Consider the following 24,883-nt stretch of genomic DNA (forward strand, 5'->3'; position numbering starts at 1 on the left):
AACATCTTTGACAAAGGTTAGTTAAAAGGTCAGTTCCCATCCACAGATAAAATGGTGAAAATATTTTAAAACTGCTAAAAAAAATATTCTGCCAGGTGAAAGAAAATACAGCATGTGTTTCTGTGTTTGCAACACAAGATGTCAACATCTTTCCTTGATTTTTTTTTAAAGTCAAATTAATAAGTTCTTTTGGATGCTCACTTTCTTTCTTGAGTCAGATGCCAAAGATCAGGATTTGACAATACACAGTTAAATCTCAAACCTACACTGATCATGAGCAAGTTTGGAATAATTGTAAGATTATTTTTCTCCACATCATTATTTCAATCACATTCAAATTAGAAAACACTTTAGCAAAACCCTAACTGTGACTGTGTGGAAGTAAATCTATTCCTAATTTTATTTTGTACCTAACTGCTCTTTGTGTATCTGGTATATAAGTGCTTTTCTGTACACTTTAAATGACTTTTCAGGAGAAGAATTTAAAAGTCAACATCATCTAAAACCAAACCTTGATAGAGCAATATATAGATAAATTATGTATTCAGCATAAATTTCTATAAATTTCGATATACAGCATTTATCTCATAAGGAAATACACTTAAAACTCATTAAAGATACACAAATATAATTATGGAATATTGTAACCTAAATACACCAACATTTCCAAGGAGAGTTCCTCTAAAAGGAAAGTTCTTTAGGGATTCCCCTGGCTCCCCCCAGCAAGTAACTTTTCAACAGTACCCACTTCAAAATGCTAGAAAATCTGAAGGCCATTTATTTCTCAAAAGTGGGTGTTTTATGGGTTTTTTTCCCCTTGCCATTCATTGTCTGATATTGAAGCTGGCTGAATGGGGACTTACTACCAGTGAGTTTAAATCGCCAAACAAAAGGCAAGTCTTGCCGTGTGTTCTGATTATCTGCAAGAAACATACAAAGAATTATAGTAGATTATGGTTTTTTCTATCCTTGATAATGCTGCAGTTGCTTCTGAAAGATAGGTCTGGTTCACCACCTTGGACAGACTGGATCTTGAGTAGTTGTCCGGAAGAATTTGAAAAAACGTGATAGCCTCACACTGTGCCTCTTTTTGGGAGAAAGTAGCATGCTCGTGTACTTTATTGTTTATTTCAAAAACCACAGAAAGAGCGTTATATAATTATGTTTAGGCTTTTCAGATACCCAGTCTGGAATGTCTAATGAAGAAGCGCTCCAGCCTCCCCTCTGTGTGTGTGCGATCCTTCAGCTCTTCCCGGATCCTGATTTTGCATTTCTAACGAAGCTGAATTGACAAAGCGTGAAAGTGGTCTAAAAGGAAAAACAAAGAAAGGGACCCCGCTTTCACTGTGCCAAGACTAATCAATATTCCAGAAGCTCAGCTTTCCCCTCTCTGTGCTGATATGTGGTTTGGTGTGGGTTGGGTTTTTGTGGGTTGCGGGTTTTTTCCCCCCCAGCGCTGTGCTCACAGTCTCCTCCCCTTTCCTTAATTGCAGTGATAGTAGGTTGCCGAACATCCTGAGCACATGCGGAGTGCCAGCTTTACCCTGCTCGCCCAGCTCCGCAACCCCGCGGTCTCCGCCGGGAAGCCCCCGTTTGTTCCGCCACCACCGCGCTCGTAGGGGACGCAAAGTCTGCGAGGTGAGTCCACCCCGTCCTTCGGCGCGGGTTTAACTGGGAACTCTGCGTTTTGCACTCTCTGCGTTTATATCTTACTCAGTGTAGTGATCCTTTTCACTGCACTCGTACTCTCTCGATTTTCATGTTACCCAGGACAGATTAGCTGCGTTAAACGTCCTGGGAAGAAAAGTCTGTGAAGGATTCTTTATTAGTAGTATTATTTTAATTTTTTACAAAATATTTACACTAACTGTTGTGAAAAAAATCCTGCTTGCACACAGTACTCGCGTCCAAGGTAGAATGTTAACTGATTTAAATATCTAGCTCAGTCTCAGAGTGTTTCCACTCTTAAAAGAAGCAAAGCTTATAGTATACTGTTAAAATTGAGGAAGGATATTGCATTAAAGTGCCAATCTTGAAACACATGGCCGAAGTTCTGATCAAATGCCATCAAAATAAACTTGCAACATGAAATTTCTTTTAAAACATGAGGGTTGAAACCCCCATATATTTATATTTAAAAAAGGTATTTAGGCCCTTGATTTATTAAAAAGTAAAATGTTAGAATTGAACTAGTTATACATGGAGAGAGATTTCAGCAAAAGCTCCTCACTCTATCCATTTTCTATTGTCGAATTTCTTCTTAAAAACATGCCAGTGTTTTAACTAAGACTTCAGAAAACGGGATTCTCAGTGTGGAAAACACCTTTGAGTGTGCTGTGTAATTAAATGCACACCCAGCCACCACCCATAATTTAATATAAAATACAATGTCTCAATGAAAAACTTTTAATACTAAAACTTATTAAGGGTAATTATCTGTGTGATTTCTTAAAATCAGACATGGTGTGATTCTTGGGTTGTCCTGTGCAGGGCCAGGATTTGGATTCTCTGATCCTGATGGGTCCTTTCTAGTTTGGTATAACCTGATTCTGTGATATATGCCCATAATTGCTATCAGGCCAAACTGAGCATTACTCTGCAATGTGAGTCTGAAGTGACAAGTGGGATATTACTTCTGATGTTTTACAGATGTGCTCGTGATAGTTTATACAGATAAAAGATGAATGTTATTAACATAAAAATGTCAAAGTCATATCTTCTAAACAGTGGTTGAGAGATAAACTATTCCTGCTGCCTTTTGCCATGTGAAAGGGAGGAACTGAGCCAAAGCATTCAACCATTTAAAAACATTTAAGCAAAATATTTCTCTCTAATGGTTAATGTGAAGATGAGCTAGATTTTTTTGAAATAGTAAGGGCCCTATAACAGGTTAAAAGGAAGTCTGAAAGATAGTTTTAAACAGCATAACACGTGACGTTTTTATGAGGTGTACTGATGTTACATTAGTATGTCACCTTAGAAAATGCTAAGAAAAAGAAGTTACCACTGGGGTTTACAGCATGACAGCAATTCAAGTCAATTTTGAAGTCGTGGGACATGCATTTGATTTTATCAAACACTGCAATCAACAGCTTAGGCATTACAAACAATACAAGTTTCACATAAGCATGAAGAATATTTGCTTCCATGTAAATGTAAGGCTAATCATTCCTCTAAAATCTTACTGCAACGTTTGATATTTCTTGTCTTGCAGGTTTCTCCACTACCTCCCACTTCAAAGAGTCTTCCAGTTTTCTGAAAGGATATTGACAGAAGTTAATTAGAAAACTTTCTGCAAGATAAATGACTGAAGGTAACAGAGAAGATCCAAAACCTGGAAGTAGGATGGAACGCATTCAACAAGGAGTCCGGAAACGTACACTTTCGGCAAAAAATAAAGTGCAGAGCATAACAAAGGACGATGTTAAAAGTTATTTAATGAGGAATGCCTTTGTGCTCTTCACCGTTGTTGCTGTGATTTTTGGTGAGTAACTTGTTCAATAGGAATATTCTGTTCGCCAATGCATTTGACAATGACGATGTGCCTGTGTGATTTGCATTACAAAAGTGTTCCCAAATTCTTTTGCACTGATAAGAATGTTCTGACTTGGAGAGTTTTGGATTTGACAGCTGCATTTTGAAGTTTAAGGAAGAGTTATTTAATTATTTTAGCTATTTCTATGAAGAATTTGGGTGAAAAAAACCCTAAACAGCTGTTTTGTGGATTCCTCTTTTAGTGAGTCAGATATAATAGCTGAATTGAATACCTTCCTTATATCTTTTTCTACAGCAAAATGCTCAGGCTGAAACTTTATTTACCTAACCTATCTAAGAATTAACACTTTGCAATGCAAACAAAAATTCTGAGTGAACAAAATGAAGAGACATTTGTAAGCAAAGGCATATGATACAGCCTCAGTCTTTTCAGTTTTCCCTTGGTAAATGTAAACTAATCAAACCTAAGTACAAGTTGGTTCTCTCTCAGCCACTCACAATCTCACGCATGTATCTTTCAGGTGTAATTGGGGCAATAATGCAATGTTCCTTATTCAAAGGAGTGAAAGATAGCACCTGATTAAATGCCTTTTAAGAGTATATGGAGAAGAATCCAGAACATCAAACAGTGTTTAGATGTGGAATGCACCAAAATGTAAATTTAAAATATTGCTTCATACTTTGAAATTAACATGAGAATCTTCTACGAAAAACGTGCAGGTTTTCAAACTAATTTTTCTTAATATGATTACATGATCAGTTTTGGTAATTTTTCTCTAGCTAGAGATTTTTCTAAATGGCACCATATGTTTCATGAAATAACCCTTCTTTACGGGGTGAGCAAGATCTTTGTGGCTTTCTTGTAAAACTTTCACTTTTATTTTCTTATTACTTTAAAATGTAAAATAGTGAACCTGCTCCTGATGATGAAAAAGCAAAAGTTAGAACCTAAACATAAAGGTATATATATCTTATTTCTAGGCAGGCCCTACTGTCCCTCATAGTACCATTCTACATAAATCTTCTTGCTGTGTTTCTGCAACTCTTTTAGGAACTGAAATTCTAGGGCTTTACCATTGTTTTTGTTTGATGCCACATCTGCAGTGTTATTTTAATTTCAGGTTTGATCGTATTTTTCTGGGACACATATTAATTTGCTTATTGGTAAAATAAAGCATTTTGTTGCAGTAACAGTGCTATCAGTCTCTCATGTTTATCAACAGCATTTGATCATAAATGTCTTTAATTCTTAAGAATTTTCTCAATGTAAAAGCCCCATTAATATCAGGACTTAAAAAATTAGTCATTTTATCCACAGTGGTCAGGAAAGGCAGAACAAGTTATGCATTTTTTGAAACACTGTCCAACCTTGAAGAACACAGTTCTTTGACTGTCACCTTTCTGTACTGCCTATGACCAAGGTGTTTTAGCCATTTTTTAACTGTCCTCCACCCCCCCAGTGTGGCTCCCATGGATTTGTCAATGTGTAAAATGAAATGTAGACCAGACAAGTGTTTTTGCTGTTATTACGTGTTCCAATTAGCTTTACATGACTAATGATGATCTGTCCTCAGCTCCACTGGCACCTACAGCAATGGCAGAGTATCAATAGGGCTTGAACACAAGCTGGAGAACTAATGAAAATGTGCAGCCTGGGATGAGCTGGCTGCTTCAGTTCTGCTCACTAACCTATAGACATATCCTGCATAACACAAGGGGAGAAAGTCTTCTTGTTACTGTGATGGAATGCTCAAAATTTTTCTCATATTTGTTATTTGTGGTGTAGTTTTGCAGTCCCTATGTATGACTGGAATGGTAAGATCATAGTTACTAGCTCTTAAAAAGGTAGGATGTGGGGCTTTTGAGTTTTTTGCTGTTGTTGAAATATTCAGAAGTACAGAACAGTTGGCTAAAGAGTTTGGAAAACACTCAGTTATTGAACTCCATCTGTCTAGTCTGGCAAGGACTAAGTTACTATCATCACTCAGTTGTTTGGTTATCTGTGGAAAATGAGATGGTGGGCTTGATCCTCTCCTAGCAGACAGTAATCAACATTGCAGAAGTAACCCACCAGTTAGCACTACTGGCTCTCTCAGAGATGCTTGGATGTGAGTCTACATGGAAACCAAACTGTAGTCAGGCCTAGACTGAAACATTTACAAGAAATTATGGTTAAAGCTCTGTAATTTGAACAGATGACAGTTTTTAGGGCTGTCAATCCAGCAGTTTTCATAGAGCCTAATAGCAGCAAATGTTTAGAGAGAGCAACATTCCTTCAGAGACATTTCTTTCACATCTCTTTTATCAAGGGATTGACATGAAAAAGCCTCTTTTAACAGAGCATTTCCTATTTCTTTGCTGAACAGGATTGATGCTGGTAGAGGTAAGTGCATAGGATCTTAGCTCATTTTCAGGACTGTAGTTTATAACAGGCACTTGAGTTTATGTCTGGAAACTTACACTTTGTTATGAGGAGGGTAGCTACAACATGCAGTTCTTCATGTTGCATACAAATACTTTGCAGAGTAGAGTGTTTCTGGCATTCACATAATAATATGAAATACAGCCATTTACACTAATTTCTGCTTTTACTCTGACTCTAAACTGAATTCTTTAGCTGCTACAATATCAAGTCAATTCTTCATTCAAAAACCTATGATGAAGTTGTGAGAAGTTACAATTCATGTTGAGAACTACTTAGCCCTGTTCTCTGTTTCTCAAAAACCTCATGGAAGGTCCTTCTGACTTGACCTTCTGCATAGTTAGGGTCTGTGTAGCACGTATCATTGTTACTGATTTTAGTGAAATTTGAACTTCTTTCAAGGCCTTTGAGAAACTTTGAGAAAAGCAGAGTCAATAAGTGAGTGATGATGAAGTCTTTCAAAATTCTTCTTCTACACTTAAAGAGATACTAAATTAGTTTCCTGCAGTCAATCTGTCAAGACCCAGTAGATGAGAACAATTATGTGAGGCATATTTGGGAAGCCGGCCACTGGTAAATTGAGAACGTCAGGATGACCAGGAGCAATTTAAGGTAGGCTAGGGAACGGGAACATGGTGGCTCATGGAAAATCTGCAGGAAGTCTTTGAAGTGCTAGCCAAATTACTGGCAAAGTCTCAGGCAGTGCCCTCTCTCCCACGCTCCTTCAAATCATCATACTGTCCCCAAAATGCCTTCTTTCAGATACCCTTCCTTTATCAGACTGTCTTAATTCTTTGCTGTTTACCTCCCATTTTCCAAAAAATGCCACTGGAATCCAGACTTTACTCTGGCAGGGCTCCTAAATGCCAGAGAATCTCCTATGGATTCCGAACGTGTACTGAAGGAAAGCCCCGGACACAGAGAGCTGCTGAGCAAAGATCTTCCAGGCTGTTCAAAGGGAAACACTGTATGAATTGAAGGGCTCAGTGATGTAGAGGCAGGTTGTGAAGCAAGTATTACAAAAAGCAGTTTCTACATAGTTACTAAGGCATTATGGCTCCAATTTGTTAGCTAAAATCTTCTGCACTGCCAGAGTTATATATTGCAGTTGTCCAGTGGGACACTCAGAGGCGGCAGAGGTGGCTCCAGTTCAGTTTTCTGACTACCTGTCCACTGAAGGGAATGCAGGACTGTCCGTGTCACTAAAACCAGGCTCATGTAATTGCCAACAATCTCACAATAGATGTGAAATGTAGGTAAGCCCATACAACATCTGTTCTGCAACACCATGAACAGTGTGGAAGATTCCAAAGCTTTCCAATGCCTTCACAAAAAAAGAAAAATCTAGTTGAAAGACAGGAGAAATGAAGGTATTGCCAATGTCGCTTGTCCCTGAAGGAAAGCAAAATGTTTAATAAAGTTTGCAAGTGATCCTTCATGATTCACAAAACCCTTACAATATCTTAACAGGAAAAAGTTGTGCAGAGGAGCAGATTCTCCTGTCTCTGCAACACTACTGTCTGAAACAATAGTTGAAAATGAGATCTAAGAGTTGGAAGTCTGTAATACACAGGTAGACAAAATCCTGGACAATGCCCACAGAAAGGACAGTCTCTTGTGTGTTAAAGCATCATCTTTTCTGCTTTTGACAAATGCTCTGTATTCACTTAAGGCTGAAGCTGACATACCCAGAGAAGGGTATTTGACCCCATTATACATTGACATTGAACACTGAGACAATGCCTAAGGCAGCCTTGGTAACATTTCCATGAGAACAAAGCAAAAATCCATCACTAAAGAAGAAACAGCTGTGGAACTCGAGTTTTAGGTGACAGAGTATGTTAAAACATGAAGAGAGAAATGTATTACCAAAGAAAATAATAAGATACATGTAAGAAAATTGGGATAGTTTGGGTGCAGCTAAGGAGATATTAATTCTTTTTACACTGAACTCAGGGGCTGACTCTGTCCCAGAGCTCTCCTAAAGCACCTGCCTAGCACAGTTGATTCCTCACTGAGTGACAAAAGCTTCCTAATACTCTGAAAAGTTTGCTAATCAAAACCTTATTTATTTTTTAAGTATAAAATAGTTATTGTTTTGGGGAAGAACCTTCATAAACAGACACCATAAAACTCAGAGTGACACTTAAAATTTCAAAAGAGGTTATTCTTTTCAGAAGGGAGAAAAAAGCATAGAAATACAAAGAACTTTAATTCAGCTATTTGAGAAGCCAGTCATAAAAGACAGACTGTGAAATATGAGCAGTACTCTAGTTTAACAGATACTTGCAAAATAAAATTATGTTAATATCACAATCCACATTTCTTACCATTCACTCTGAATGTGTTACTGAAATGAAACCACTGCTTTTTGGACTGCCATACAGGGCACAGAGTAGCAACAATAAACTTCCCTACTTTGTGAATCCCAGTTAAGCTCTCAGGAGAGAGCATCTGTGCATATATGCAATAAACGATACAAAGTGTACTAGACATAGACTTACTTCTATCCTATTTGCTTTGAACTGTCAAATTGCAAAGTGGTGCTTGAAAGTGGTATGTCTGAGTGGTCATAGAATGGTCCAGAACACTATCCACTCACTTCTTTCTTCATACAGCTTGTGAAGAGGCAGTTGATAATTTAAAATTCTCTCTAGAACTTATTTATGTAATATTTCTTCTTATAAACCATATTTGAAGACTATTCTGGGTGAAATGCAGGGCAATAACTGCACAAGACACTTAGGATGTGGTTTCTCAGAGGTTTTACAAGAAAATTCTCTGAATGCCACTGTAGTATGGCCATGCTGCTATCAGCAAATGTTACAGCTGAAACAGTGGTCACCTCCAAGAAAAAAACTTTGGAGCTGAGCATCGAACGGGTCTGAAAAAAACATTTCATCATGAAATAGACTACTACTGGGGCTTGTCAATCCTTTCCATTTTTCAGTAGGCATAGACTGTAATTGCTGTGGTGACTGCAAAGCAGCACAGAATGACAAGCGAGGTGCCAATGGTTTGTATGCTGAGTGAGTGTTTAACGCAGATCATCACCAGCACTCTGGCTGTTGTAAAGCTGGAATGAGCTGTCATCAGCACTAAAATGCTTTTGGGTTGGCCACAATGAAGGTGTGGCTGAAGATGGCAGTTGAGTTTTTTATGAATTCCTGAAACTTTCATTCATTTGGCTTCTCTCACACAGCTGCTTGAAATAACCAGGTGTCCAGGGATTGTGATACCAAATGAAAAAAAATGTTTTTTATAAAATACGTATCTTTTTAGGTGAATCAAAATAAAGTGCATTTGAAAAACTATACAAATAAATTCAAAATTAAAGAGAAGAAACCAAATGCTTTAGATCTTCTAGATGTTAATAAGGCTGCTAAAAAAAAGTGAGATACATGCAAGGATTGTGATAATTTGTCCCACAACATAGACTTCTAGATCAGTAGCAGAGAGATACTGACTTCTAGTTTTCATGCCTTGTTAAAAGAAAATCAGATGTTTTGGAACCACCAGCTCTATAAAATAATCCATGTAGTCACATTAGTTGTTGTGTATCCTCTGTCCATCCTCCCAATTATTTTCATTTATTGTGCATTTCCTTTGGATTTTGTATTTAATTCCATTTTAAATTACAACTCAGTAATCTTACAGTAAGAAAACTTCCAATAAGCCAGACATTGAGGTGCTGGAGCATGTCTGGAGACAGACAAGCTGGAGAAGGGTCTGGAGCACATGTCTGATGGTGCACAGCCGAGGGAGCTGGGGGTGTTCAGTCTGAGAAGAGGATGCTCAGGGGAGACCTTATCACTCTCCACAACCACGTGAAGGGAGGGTGCAGCCGGGTGTGGGTCAGCCTCTTTTCCCAGAGAACCAGCGACAGAACAAGAAGAGGCCTCAAGTAGCACCAGTGGAGGTTTAGATTAGATATCAGGAAAAAATTCTTCACTGAAAGAGTTTTCAAGCATTGGAACAGGCTGCCCAGGAAGGTAGTGCAGTCACTATCCCTGAAAGTACTTAAAAGATGTATAGGTGTGGCTCCCGGGGGATATGGTTTAGGGGTGGAGTTGGCAGTGTCAGGTTGATGGCTGGACTTGATCTTAGAGGCCTTTTCCAACTTTTATGTTTCTATAATTCTTTGGGATTTAGCATATTGTTTAATATATTTCTCTCACAGCATATTAATGTTCAGTTTAATCTGGAGCTTTAGAGCAATAGGGCAATGCAAGTGATGTTAAAAATTACAGTAAGAAGCTGAGAGATTTCTTCCCTCTAAACCAGTTTCTCCAATTGTGTTTTTCAAAGAACATGCTATGGTGCCTACAAGGTGTCTTAAAGAATATCTAGGCTGCTTACCAATGAGTTTTAAATTATTCATGGATACAACAGAAATACATGGAATGAAGTAGGGAAGAACCTATGGAAAATAGTGAAAGAAAGACTAGTAATTATTCCAGAGAAATTTTACTAAGTGCTGGATTGTTCCATTTTTTACATCAGCCCATCAAGGTTGAAGCTGTACAGATACTGTTTGTACTTTCAATCAATACAATGAAGCCACAGGGTGTGTAACCTTTTAAAACCCATACAAGAGAAATTTCCTTTGATGATAGGTTTTATAAGACCTTTTTAAATAAAAGAGTAAAATAATAGGTCTGATTAACTGTACAACAGGAAAATAATTAAAAGCCATAAAAGAGGCAAAGAAAACCAGAAGGATAACAGGAAAATCAGAACAGTAAAAAATCACTAGTGCTACTCATATCTTGTGGTTGTTCTTCGATGTTTTTTCTTTTAACACCAGTTATATTCATCTTTTAAATTCTTTTTCAGTTCCTTACATTGAAAAAATACGTTATCTTGCTTGAAATTTTACATGCACATACATATTTTGGCATGGATAGAAGATTATAAATGAAAATCAGCTTGAGAGTTACTAAGTGTGTGCTTGTCTTTTACCATTTATTGCAACTTGGCATAATTGAAAATCGATTTATTTTTTTAAAAGTCTATAAAAGATTAGGCTCAAATCCTAAACATTATTTACAATGAAACATAATCTAGTCCCTCAAACTGACTCTAGTAAATGCTCTGATTTTGCCATGCACAAGGGCTAAAAGTAAAAAAAATAGTAGAATTGCCTTTGTATTGCAGGGCCATTACTCAGGAATTTCTGGGAGTCCTTACCGAAGGTGGTTGATAAATGAGGCTACTGCATATATTTCGATGTCTTTTACAGTAATTTTGACTTGGAAGTACATACATTAAAGAGACACGGATATGCAACCTAGGCCTTCAAAAACCTGAAATATAAGCAAAGGAAGCTGCGTATGGAATCCAGATATCAGAGCTGTGTGTCCTTTTAGTGCGTGATCTAGAGCTGGGAGACTTGACCTAAAGGGTAACCCCACAAGTCCACAGCCTAAGCATGCAACTGCCTAAAACTTGCAGGAGAAAAACACACAGACAAACAAACAAACAAACAAACACAGATTTGCATTCCTACTCCCACTCCTTTCTGAGTGAGTCAGGACCATGCCAGATATTTTCACTCACTGAAGATCCAGGAGCACGGGAGCCCTCACCTTGGGAATGGTGTCAGCAGCACCTGAGGAGCTGAGTTATTCTTTTCCTTTCAAAAGGCAAGTTACAGGAGTATGCAATTCCTCCATTCCTTTCAATGTTTTGTTACCAGGTAGGAGGAAATGCAAAGGGTCTAAAGACAAATACATGTGCCAAGAGAGCAAAAGGCAGCATCATGTTTTAACCTAGTGGCTAAAACACTCGGCTGTGACAGGGAGCCCCAGGCAGTGAATGAGCCTTTCAGCAAGAACAGGACACAGGGCATCCCTAGTCCAGATGATTATATGCATTCTGTATGTGCCCGTTGTGTTCAGTTTCTAGTCCTTCAGGACTCAGACTGGAATTAGACAAATAGATGTTTAGGTCATGGCAGTTCTGAGAAAAGCACAAGCAGAATAGTGAGGAGTCTTCCAAACCAAATGGAGAGTGCCTGCTAACTTTATAGATTCTCAGAGCTAAGCTTTTTTTATCTGGAGGGACTTCAAAGGTCACAGCTTGGACTCAGGTACTTACTGAGTAATTAAGTATTGTGCCAGGTGCAAGTTTCCCTTTGCCATTTTTGTGACCTTTAAGATAGGGAAATTTTACCACTCTCAGTAACACCTAACAGCAAGAAGAGAGGTGTCACAACCTATATGGAGGCTACATCTAAATTAATAATTGTGAGTTAGCTCACAAGAAGTTAGGCATGATACCTCTTTTTAATTGACTGAAATAAAACACTTTTGGAAGTTCATGTGTTGGAAGAGGCTGCTGGCTAATAAACTAAATAGATGGAGGGTTCTAGCTACGAATAATTTCACTGTCATACTGAGATTTTTAGAGATGAAGTGGCTCAAGTAACAAAATCAAACAACTGGGGGCTGAAAGCATCCTAGCTATCCTTTTAAGAAGATGCTAACCTGATTCCAGGAATTTCAGCCATGGACCTGATTTCCTTATGGAAAGAATTCACTGAATGACAAGTCAAATATAAACAAAGGATTACACCTGATACGACAAAAGTCTTGTATTCTACAACAGGAATTGCTTCTTCTCAGTCTATTCAGGGTGCTTGCATGTCTCAGCACACTACTGGATAAAAAAGATTCTTTGAAGTCTTTTTTAACGAATTCTGCCACGTGCTGTGTTCTGTGATCCAACTAGTTCTGGCATACACATATCTTGATTCAATAAAATACTTAATCCTCAGTGGCAAACATGTCAGTTACAAATTTAGAATAGCAGCACTAAGTTAAATTAACAGGTGGTTTTGTAGGAATTAAAAGTTCAGCTAGCTCCATAGAGATAAGAATGCATAATTTGAATGTCCTGCTAATAATGGTGTGAAACCACATATCAAGACAGTCTGGCCTACAATGAACTGTTTGTAGTGTATGTCTAAGCTGGAATTAAAAACACAAAGCCAAATCTCAATGTCTGCATTCAGACTCTGTTACTCTACAGTAGAAGTTCTTCAAAGTAGAGCTCTGTTTTCTCTGCATGTTTGCACAAAGTTCTTGGCCCTGAGGGATCTCAGGCTCATTGACTGCAATTCCTTTAGTGTTACTATACTGTAAAAATGGCAAAATAATATGGATGGGCAACTGTAACCGTAGTAGGGAAAAACAGTAATCAGTGCTGCTAAGGACTATGTCAGTTTCCAGCTGAGGAAAAACAGAAACAAGAGAAATGTAAAGGGAGGAAAGGAACTGTGTAAACTGTCAGAGAGCAGCTTTCTTATCTGTTGGGATCTATTTTATGGGAGTAAATACATTAACACTAGTCAAGAATGTGAAGCAGCAAAGTAAAGCCAGGCAGGAAGGAAAGAGTTGTTACAATAACTTTGTAAAGTACCATAATTCTAAATAATACTTCATAAAATATAATCTGACCTGTATCATGAATGCTTGATCTTTTTAGTATGTATAGTAAGGCATGATTCCTATATTTTCATAAAATTATTTGCTATTTTTTTGCATGAAAACTATTGTTTCTATAGCTGAGAGACTAGCAGAGTACATAAACCAGGCATAGTTTGTCTTTCAATGAAGTCTCTTGTCTGAGGATGAAATTGAGAATAATGTCCCTATTCCATTAAGAACAGTCTGCCTCAGTACCAGCAGTGAAAACCTTCTTCGTTCCAAATCCTCTACAAACACCCTGCAAATTGTTGTCTTTAAAAAAGATTGAGAGAGAGAGAGAGAGAGGAACCAAAGATGAGAAATTAGAAATAAATACATAAACAGTTCAAGGAAAAAAAGGGGAGGAAAAGAAAACAGAAAATGAAGGCAAACAGAGAAATCGAAGTTTGATCAAAAGAGAACAATCTTTTGGACATGTTCTCAAAGGAAGAAAATTACCTCCTAATTGGGGAAGAAGGGCAACTGAGCCAAACAATTAAGACAGAAGGGAAAAGTGTGAATCTAACACTGGAGCAAAGAATTAGCAAAGGACAGATTTCTGTGTTTTCTTTAGTAACTTTTCCAACAGCACTCAGATGCTGTTACAGTCTTAGATTTTGTGTTAGACATGTTCAGTTTAGGCAGTACCTAATAAAACATTGGTTTGCCTAGTTGTCTTAGTTACATCAGTTCTTCCTTACAGCACCCGACTCCCCATTCCAATTGTATGTCCTCTGTCCACAAAATGGAACAAGGAACTGCTGTCTCTGCAAGGCAAGGCAACGTGCAGGTGACTAGCCATAGGTATGAAGGGGCTTCAGGAATTCAGGTTCCTCCAGAGTTAGGCAGAGGATTGTAGGCAGACGGTTTGAGTATCTTAGTTTGGGACCATGAAGTGCCTCTGTATCAAAGTTAATCTAGATCTATGTGCTTGTAAAACATGTTTATTACACAACACCTCCAAAGTCTCTGCAAAGTGTAATGGAGAGTGAAGTTAGAAGTCTGGTGTGGTTTTTTTGGAAGGCAGTATCTCTCACAGGGCAAAACAACAACTCAGGGTCAGGTTCAGGGGGCAAATGTTGCTGATGGACTGTGACTGCAGGACTGTGTATCTCTGCAGCATGGCTGTGAGCACCGTGGCATTCTTGTGACCCCAGAGGGACACACTGACTTCTGATGCATTGAACAGCTCTTTGACATCAATGTGACTCTTACTTCACTATACATTTCCTTTCCTTTGCTCACATACGGTTTTTTTACAGGTCCAGATCTTTTATGTATCCCAGTCATGAATGGGATATCTAGTTCTTCTACGGCACTTTTCCCATGAGTCCACTTACAGTGTCTCTCAGGCAAAGGAGAGGTAGCTCCTTATGTCCAAATTAACTCATATTTCACTTCAATGCAGACATCTAATAGAGCAACTTGAAGCACAGTTCCTTAAGCTCTCTGCTGCAGTTGCATCATGCAGTTAAAACCTGGTATTTAGGTTCAACAAAATGGTTTCAAAGCAAACATACCTCCCTACCTACATAAGAAAAGCCAGAAAGCAAAGGAGGAGTGGGTAATATAACCGGGGGTGAGAATTGAAGATAAAATTATGGAACCAAAATTACAAAAATCAAAATTATGCAAGTGGATTGTGTAGTTCTTGTGGCAAGCAAAGAAAAAGATTAAGAAAGACTGGCGTTTTGTCAGCAACTTGAAATATTTCTTATCACTAGAGAAGTTGTTTACCCTTTTGTCTCAGGTAAATATAGTTGTGGACTTATCTGAAATTGGTTGTTAGAAGAAAAGGTGTCAGAACAAAATGGTAAATTAAGCAGAAACAAATGAGCCAAAGAACAAAAGCAGTCATTCCAGAGCTCTGCGGGACCATAGGAATGAAATGTCTGTGCAGCTAACAAAAATATACAATGTCCCATTAAACTGGTAGGAGCTTGATTCTCTTGATGGCTATGTGCCAACTTCTGTTATAGAACAAAATGTTACTTGCTTGCTGGTTACAAGGTCTTCTAGAACCAGACTGTTAACAGCTGTTACTGTAGTGCACTGTTCTACCTAGTTGAAGGTATTCTTTTCCAGTTCTTTTTGAAGGTTTGTATTTCCTGCTGGAAAAGAAAAAACCAATTCAGCACCTCATCTGTTAAAGGAGAGGATATTAATACAGACCTCATTCAACAGTGTTTTGAGATTTACAGTAAAAAGCAGAAGTGTGTATAACTCTCAGGGGCATGTTCTGATTGAACTGGCAAGCACTGATAAAGGAAAAGCAGTTCTTGCACAGTCATTGATATCACAGCTAGACATTTCCTCTTGAAATATGCTCGGGTGACATCTGAGCAGTTAACAAGTACAACTTATACTTTCTGCATGAAAATACAGCAGAGAGCGTAGACATTGTAAAAAAATACCCGATCCAAAAATTATGTGGCCTTAATTCCTATGTGATTCTGAAACAAGATAGAGACTAGAAGCTCATAATAACTCATTTCAATAACTTAGACTTAAAATTATGAATTACTTGATGCAATGAATAAAGCAATCCTCAGTCTTTATTAAATTTTTATATCTAAATCTTCTGAGTGGGTCAAGGAGGAGGATAGATGTGAGCTTCCCTAAAGTTCTTCAGCGAGTATTTAGATGTGGGCAAGGCTACATCTCTCATCTTCTAAGAGTTACGATGTTGCTTTTTGTTTTGTTTTGGTTTTTTTTAAATTGATGTGGTGTTTCATACTTATGTGTAGGTGTGCAACTCATTTCATCTGTGCAAGAGAAATAATTATGTGAAACAGATCTCAACTATTGTGAGACCAAGGCATTTTTGTAACACCATTAAAAACTTAATTTTATCCATGGAGGATTTTGAAGTTCATTTTCAAATTCAGTTTAGGAAATTGTGTGATTTTTTTTTTCTTTTAAACAACCATCTCCATTACAAAAGTATTTCTGTCTTGCTACTCCAAACCCTGATTTTATTCCTCACTTCATCACACTTTGATGTTAATCCATTCAAGAATTTTTATATAGAAGGTTGTGTTTCTTAGCCATTACAGGTACATCCATACTTTTTAAAGTCTGACATGAGGACTTTATTGATTCCTTTCTGGTACTCAGCATCTAGAAGTGAAGACCCTAGACCATTCACCAAAGTCGTTCTATTTTTCTAATAAGGAATTCCAAATTACATTTAGCATTTTTTTGTCATTTCATCCCTCTATGATCCCTGCCAGAATCACTTTCACCCTCCGCTGCTTTCAGGTTTTAAGTCCTCTCTTCACTGTATTCATATAGGTTGGATTTCATTTTGAACATCTACATTGGCATAAAAATGCAACAAAATTGTTTAATTCAAGGATTGCTCTGATTTTCATCAAGATTAGCTGCAAATATTTTCCATAAATTTGACTGTATCACTGACAAGAACACCTCAAAAATCTTTGTATAACTCTAATCTTATTTGCTTCGTAATTATGAACTGTATAATTATTTAGCAATGCAGTTCAGTTACAGAAATACATATGTATAGAATTCAGCTTGTTAATTTAAACAAGAACTACGGATTTTTGTCCCAAAAAAGCCTAACAAATTCTGTTGAGAAACCTACTCTTTTCTGCAGTGCAGAAATGGTACACCATTTACCATTTGAGAAGTCAGGCTCTGATAGCGTTGATTAGTTGTTCTTTTCTGTTACAAAGGGTAGACAGAAACCTGCACAACAAGTTGTGGAAGCTTGTTTCACACAAGGTTTTGTTACGTTACAATTTCCAGAATTAACCCGAAACTTGAAACTTTTACTGAGAAAGGTCAGTTCCAATATTTAATCTTCCCAGTCTTGATCGTGGACAGTGCTAAGCACTAAAACTCTTACTGGACACAAAGTAGTGGATGGTTGTTGGAATACTGCACACCTTCCAAAGGTTTAGTACCTCCCACCAGGTCTTATTTCACGACTTTATTCTGACATTTTGTCTTTGTGTTTATCTTTTCAAATCGTCATTGTATGCTGCTATCTCACTTCTTTAGGCCTGTGAATGTTGGTTCTAAGAAGTTATTTCAAGGAAAACAAAGCTACCTTGCCAAGTGTGACTTCTCTGTTAAAAGAACACAGTTTTTGCTAATAAAACTTTGTCAGACAGGATGTAATATCCAGTATCTAGGTATTTAAAATCAGAACAGAAACAGTTTCATTTTCATTTAAAATCAAGAAAGATTGGTAGAATCATGTGTTTTGCTTTCAGTATCACACCCTACAATGAGGAAATAATTTGCTTAAATTTATTCTTGAGCTGCTAAGGTCACTGTGTGAACACAATTAGTTTTCAGAAATATCTGTAAAACAACTACTACCATATCTATTTTACAAGCAGGGAAACTGAGTCAGGGAAACCTTCCTCATGTCTTAGGCATGGCTGCCTATAAATTAATAGCAGTGCTAAGATTAAGGTTGAAGAATTAGTAACTGTTGAGTGTTGATCCATTTGAACAGAATACACTAGCAGGGCACATTTTTTTTCACATTGCAGAAATTCCTTCTGTAAAGTGCAGTGCTGGGCAACCCTGTAATTATGCACAGAGCACTTGAGGACAAAAAAACCAAATAATTTTTGGCTCAATAGGTTTACACAGAAAGTTCAGAAACTCACTCTCACTACCAATAATATTCGTTTAAACAGCCATCCGGTTCTCCCTTAGGTCATTTTGTACTGCTTGGACAGTAGTGGAACAGATAATCAAGGCCTTATAGAGTAGCATAAGGACTAGTTCTTATAGCAGCCTCAGAAACCCTTACCAACCTCAGCGAGGCTTTGTACTAGTGCAGAGATTCATTCATGTAGAACTAATTGCAGAACTGTGGCCTAAGTAAGAAACTGGTCTAGCTCTATTTGCTTGTTAGCCAGTTGTCAAAATGTAGTGCTCATTAAGTACAGAAACAAAAGGTCCAGATGGATTCTTTATATCTGAGAAATGTGTTTCCCATATAAAAAGAAAATAATGAGTAACACTGCAGTGGAATTTAAAACCTTAGTGAAAAGAAGGGAAACTCTTAGGCAGGTCTTTTAAACAAAAATAATTCAGAGGCCTTTTCTCTGTGCATTTCATGATGTAATTTTACCCCCCCCCCCAAAAAAAAAAAAGGATCCTTTGTGCAAAATGCACTTTGGCTACCTGAGTCTATGGAACATGAATGAGACTAAATCAAATTCCGTCTAGTCCTGCTGCTCTCTTCCATAGCATGAACGTCATGTTTGGTGCCAATAGCACTAATCACTTTTCTCCCATGCTGTAACTCTGGGATTTTCTATTTTACACACCACATTTCTGCATTCCTCTACCTTAACTAACCAGCTGAAGTCCCTAAATTGTGATCAGACAGACAAAGGTCACTAAATTGAGAGTTACAGCACTTTCCTTACATCAGCAGATGTCAGTAAGCTAGTGTAGGAAGCATGACAGCATATTTTAATGAGCAGAATTTGCCATGAAGATACTATCTGCTCTATGCATGTACCAATCAAAACTCTGACTTAAAAAAAGCAAAACCACAAAGTGATTAAGAATTGGAACTAGCAGTTTCCAGAAGTGTAAAATTGTACAGCATTTTCAGGACATACTCAAGTTCTGACAGGATCTAGAAGGGAGCTGGAATGCTCTGCTGCCTAACATTACTCAGGAGGCAGTGTCATGGAATGCTTTAGGAAACCCAAGTCTGCCTATCTGCCAAAAAAGGGCAATCCCACTCTTCTCCAAAGCACATTTGTATCTGTAAAGGTACCAACAACTGTGTAGCCATACAGAAAAGCTGCCTCTGGGAATCTACCTGGCTAAAAATTAACTCAATAAAATAAATTTTTTTGGAAGGAGGATCAAACCTCTGATCCCGCTTTCTGTACAGTCAGAGTTAACCCAAATACCAGTCCTAGACAGTGGGGAAGAACGTGGAGTCATGATGGGATGGATAGTTGAGTTTCACCATCTGTATAGTTAATGTGTTTCAGATAAAGCCATGTGTTGGTTGGCTGGATAGAGAAGACCTACATCAGATAAGCAGCAAACCATTTAACAATTGCAAATTGCCATTGGTATGTCAATTAGCAAATAACTAACTAAATAAATAAACCAGATGGTGCCAAGTATAGGACAAAATCCACAAAGTTGTAGGTGAGAAGTTAATGTTTCCATACCATCAGCCCATCTTTGGCTTCCATTTGGAAATGTATCTCAAGCATCATTTATCTGTTCCCAGCAAGATAAATGGATCCAGGCATTCCCTTACTCCTGTCCCTCAGGCGCAGAGACCCACCACTTAATCCTCTAGTAAAACCTTCCAACCCCAATTAGCAGCTTCTTTGCCAGCGCCAGTATTTCTGAAGGCAGGCCTGTGTAAAACTACTTAACCTCCTGCTGCTGTTTGACTGTGAAAAGACCAAACCACAAGGGGATTCTCAAATACGTCTGTCCAGTTATCTCCTCCAATCTGGAGCACATCTGCAGGATCAGGCCTCGCAGAGTAAACAGGCACAGACAAGACTTCTGAAGACTGGTAGCACTTCTGAAGTCCGTATATGCACTGCATGTGTGATGACTCTCAAAGTCCCAGAACTCAAAACACTTGGCTGCAAGTAGCAGGGAGCTCAAGATGAACTTTTGACAGTAATCCAAATTTAAAAAAATAGCAGCACAAGTAACCTGAAGAACTGACTGTCTTCATTCTGGCCCAGGACAGGGTTCATTTTTGCGGTAGCCAGGAGAGGGCATGGCCAGGACTGGGGGGTTATTCTACCATCTCACCTTCTGGGGACAGGGGAAGCGTCCCTACCAGGTCACAGAGCATGATGGGATGTTGTCAGGGGTTTCCAGGTGGTGAGCAATTATTCAGCTCTTGTGCAGTTTTTTATTAAAATTGTTGCTGTTACTGTTTGTTTTCTTATTTCATTGCTGTCTCCAGTAAATTGTTCTTATCCCAGCCCGCGATCTTACCTTTTGTGCCTGCAATTCTGCTCTGCATCCTGCCACAGTGGAGGGGGAGGAAGGGGTCAGGGGAGTGAGTGAGTTGGATGTGGTTTGAGTGTTTTGCTGGGAACACTAAGTAAACCACAATAACTTCATTGGTCTAGTAGTAGCAGTTGTTATTGGAGAAAGTGAATCAGGACTGCAATTTGGAGCATAATAACAATGGCATGTTACAATCAGATATGTTGAGTAAGTACTTTATGGATGTTCACATTTAGATGTTACTACTACTTTAAAAGAGTAAGTAATCATATCTTTTCCCTCTCTTCAGGTGTAATCCTTGGATTTTCTCTCCGATCATCTAAGATGAGCTATCGGGAAGTGAAGTACTTTTCGTTTCCAGGAGAGCTACTCATGAGAATGCTGCAAATGCTGGTCCTGCCACTGATTGTTTCCAGTTTAGTCACAGGTAAACAAAAACAAACAAACAAACGACCGTACAGTTTTCTGGTCTTTTAAACAATTTGATAAAGATGTACACTCCGAAACACACAAAAAATGAGCATTCCATGTCCTAGAAGTGTCATAACTTGCAGACAGAGATATCATTGCTATTACTGCTTTAGAAACAATGTAGTAAGAGGCTTGAATTAACATAAGAGAAACTGAAACACCCTTTTCCCAGTTCCAGGACAGGCCAACTGTACAAACTACTTTATGGAACTACTATGAAGCTGTCTGTGCTCTACTCTCCTCTCTTTCTGAACAGATATTTCCTCCACAATGTCCTATTGTTATTAAAGGTAATTTATCTCAGAAAAATAATTCCAAACCCCATGAAAGTTGAAACTATTGATCATAGGCAATAACACATGCCTGTAACCCCTGATACACAAAACATCTAACTCCTAATCTTTTGGCAACAGATTGGAACAAATGGGATCATATCACACAATGGTTTGGGTTGAAAGGTACCTTAAACGGCATCTTGCTCCAACACTCCTGGCATGGACAGGGACACTTTGCACTCGAAGTTTCTCAGGTTACTCAGAGTGTCATCAAATCTTGCCTTGAACACTTCCAGCAATGGGGCATCCATAGTTTCTCTGGCAACTTGTTCCAGTACCTCACCACCTTCACTGTCAAGAATTTCTTCCTAATATCTAATCTAAACATAACTTCTTTTGATTGAAGCCATTTGCCCTTCTCCTATCCCTGCAAGCCCTTAAAAAGTCCTTCTGCAACTTTCTTGTAGGCCCTGTAGGTACTGGAAGGTGCTCTAAGGTCTCCCTTCTCTCCTCCAGGCTGAACAACCCCTATGGTCCCTGCCTATCCTCATGGGAGAGGTCCTCCAGCCCTCTGATCATTTTCATGGCCTCCTCTGGACTTGTTTCAATAGATCTTTGTCTATACATGACAGATGGAATAGACTGGGTAGTTTGGAAGAAACTTAATTCCATCGGTTCTGTTTTCTTGTCTTGTAGCTAACAGCTCTATTAAGCTTTGAACACTCCTTTCCAAGTTGTTCCTTTACCTAGTGATAGAATATTTCATTTCCTATGATGATGTATACATTGGCATTCCTCCTAAGTTTCATGGAAGACCTCTCAAATTTGTAAATAATGTTCAGAATGTACCTGTGATGGACTTACTCTACCTGTTACCTGAAGAAAAGAAAGCATGGACTTTAGTCCATCAACAGATAGCGGTGCAGCTTGGAAAACTTAATCGAAACCACCCACTGTGCAGTCCTAAGCTCTAAAACACCTAAGACACTAACTTGATGTCAGAGGATCCAGAGACTATAAGTTGTTCTCTATTTTACTCATTTTCAAAAATATTAAGATCTTCTCTTACAAATACAAATGAGCATAGACTCGCATTCTCACCGAAACCAAAGATGGTGTGTATTCATGCTTACAATATCATTTGCCTTCTCGCATATCAAGGAGAAAGTAAAGCTTGTTTCTATACGCACATATTATATGGAAACTGAGAGTTAAATGAGCACTGAAACTAGGGAGTAATTTATAAATTTTGCAGAGGAAATGATGGTAGCTTTTATTCCCAACCAAAATATTATTCTGTTACATGTCATATCTTCTTGTCGCTTTGTCTTCACCCTCTCTTCTTGTCCCTTTCACACACAGAACTCAACAGTTTGGCTGGACACTGGTAGAAGAATCATTAAAAGCAGGAAAGGAGTTACCATTTACCCTTATTCAGTGTCAGCTGAGACTGTCACTGCTGCTCCGTTTTGCAGGATGAGTTAACACAGGAGAATTTATGTGATCAATTCTCAGTTCCTCCTAACTCTTCATTCATATTGCTTCTCTGGGAAAGCTCAAGGTAAAACAGGAAATTGGGTAGATCATCCTATGCAAGGATTTGAATCAATTCTCAATATTTTATGTAGAAACACTTTGTTTAGGTCAAGATTAGTAAATCCACTTAGAGAGTCAGAAGCATTACAAGGCTCTTTTTAAAAGAAGCTCATTTGCTGTATCACCAGGACTCAGCAGAGATTTTGTGAAATGTCAGAACTATGAGTTTTCAGCTAATTCTATTCTGAAAAGACTTTTATTCTCTGGATTCAAACAATACCATTCTTTTTGATGATTTTTATTTCCTTTAAAGTCTGTGGAGACCTTTATCCTTTCTATGTCCTTTTTTCGTAACAATCATTTCCTTTGTTATGGAGAGGCTTTTGGCAAAGAGAAATCTTGTCATTAAGATTTGTCCTATTATCATGTAAGTACCTTGCAACATTAAATGGATTATTCTTAGAGCTTCCCTTTGAAGTAGAGACAGTAATTTTCAAGGAGAATAACAACATTTTAAACTTTCTTGGTTGAGCAGGGAGCAATCAGAGAAAACTCAATGCAACTCACAAATGACAGATCTAATTCTTTTTAAAAATCATTCTATACAGCAGGACTATGTCCTTTTTTTCATGGGAATAAATGATATTTCCCAGCTTATTGTCAAATAAACCATGAAAAACACCTCTTGTTTTCTACACCTCCTTTAGTGTACAAATTGGGGTTTTTTTCAAGAAGGTGCTTTTACATATTTATTGCAGAACACTCGTACACAAGTAAATGCACTGGTATCAGTGGATACCTAAATAATAATGAACTATAACCTTTACAAGTGTACTTCTGTGCAATTTTGTGTACACTTGGATTGTTTTTTTACTCATTATAGGATAATTCATTGGATAAAAGTCTTATGCTCCTCAAGTCAGTCTTAAGACAACTCAATATCCACGATTCAGATCTCTTATTTCCTGTATTTTGTTTGACAGAGCAAAGTGGATGCCTCTTAACTAATCTCAAAAAGATTCCTCCAGGGTCTTCACACTAACAGTAGTATACTTGCTTTTTCCAGTTGTCAATTATTTGAATAAATATTTGGCTGTTTGCAGGTATAACAATGTCTCCCAGATAGGATGTTCTGCATTTCCATTTGAAGTCCTGCAAAATGTGCCAAATATGACTATATGGCAATATCAGAACATATGGTCTCTGAGCCATTAGAAATAGGCTGGGAATGATGACATTCCTTTGCAAATTTGTGAATGTCAAATAAATTAGAATATTGAAATCAAAATAATAATTATAGAAACTATGGGCTGGTATGTAAATAAAAGATAAATTAAGAAACTGAAGACTTCTGCTATACAGGTAAACTGTTCTGATCATTTTTCACAGGGAAAATAAGCTGTCAAGGGTGAAGTCAACCCAGTCATATTTCTCTATCCGCTTTTTGGTACAGGCATGATAGAAACAATGCAGAATCACATTCAGAGGTTTTTAGTCACATTTGCCTTATGACCTGCCATTATTGCACGTGGTTCGAGCAGGTATGCAGTTTTCTCTGTGAGATTCTATCTTCTGACGTGTGTGTTACCAGGCATGTACTAACATCTGCTTGGGAGAAAATAGAGGCCATTTGCATACCATTCACCATCTTTTCATGTTTATAGGAAAATATGATTAAATGCATATCTATATTATGTATCTTTTGTGGTCTAGACGTAAATTCAACTGCATACTATGTGTTGGTCTTTACAGCCTTTAAAATGAGAGAACTCCTAAGTCAGCATTCCCAGTCAGTGTCTCTTACAAAGTCCAGGGCAAAATTAAAACATGGTGTATGAGAAGCAGCATAAATAACCAAAGAAATAGATGAAATTCCCATTTGGATTATATTATGGCCAAATCTGACCTGAATTCCTCTACAAACACAAGGCTGACAGTTTTGCTCCATTTCTGTTTTGAATTTGCTGCAGTTACAGGAGTTCAAAATATTTTATACTTTCTCATTTCATTACAACTTAAAGCATTTGGCATGAAAATCGCTTGACAAAATTATTTTAAAATATGCATTGTCCCCAAGATACACTTAAAATAAATTCAATTCCTCATGAAATAGGCAAAAGCTGAAAGAATTGCACCAGCTTTAAGAGCATTATACCCTGACAATTTTTGAGCTGATACAGCAAGATCATAATGAAATTTAAATTCCAGTCCTTAAAGCT

At 37.9% G+C, this 24,883-nt stretch overlaps 1 protein-coding gene across 1 annotated transcript in view; it reads left to right on the forward strand.

Moving 5' to 3' along the window:
• The first annotated feature begins 1,460 nt into the window (after positions 1–1,460).
• Positions 1,461–24,883, forward strand: part of SLC1A3 (solute carrier family 1 member 3) — a 70,211-nt gene continuing 46,788 nt past the window's right edge. The window contains exons 1-3 of the mRNA XM_071580804.1: positions 1,461–1,638; positions 3,215–3,484; positions 20,672–20,809. Of these exons, the coding sequence (XP_071436905.1) occupies positions 3,304–3,484; positions 20,672–20,809 (319 nt within the window). The 5' untranslated portion in view covers positions 1,461–1,638; positions 3,215–3,303. The remainder of the gene's footprint in view (positions 1,639–3,214; positions 3,485–20,671; positions 20,810–24,883) is intronic.

Source organism: Pithys albifrons, chromosome Z (genome assembly GCF_047495875.1).
Source record: "Pithys albifrons albifrons isolate INPA30051 chromosome Z, PitAlb_v1, whole genome shotgun sequence".
NCBI lineage: Eukaryota > Metazoa > Chordata > Aves > Passeriformes > Thamnophilidae > Pithys > Pithys albifrons.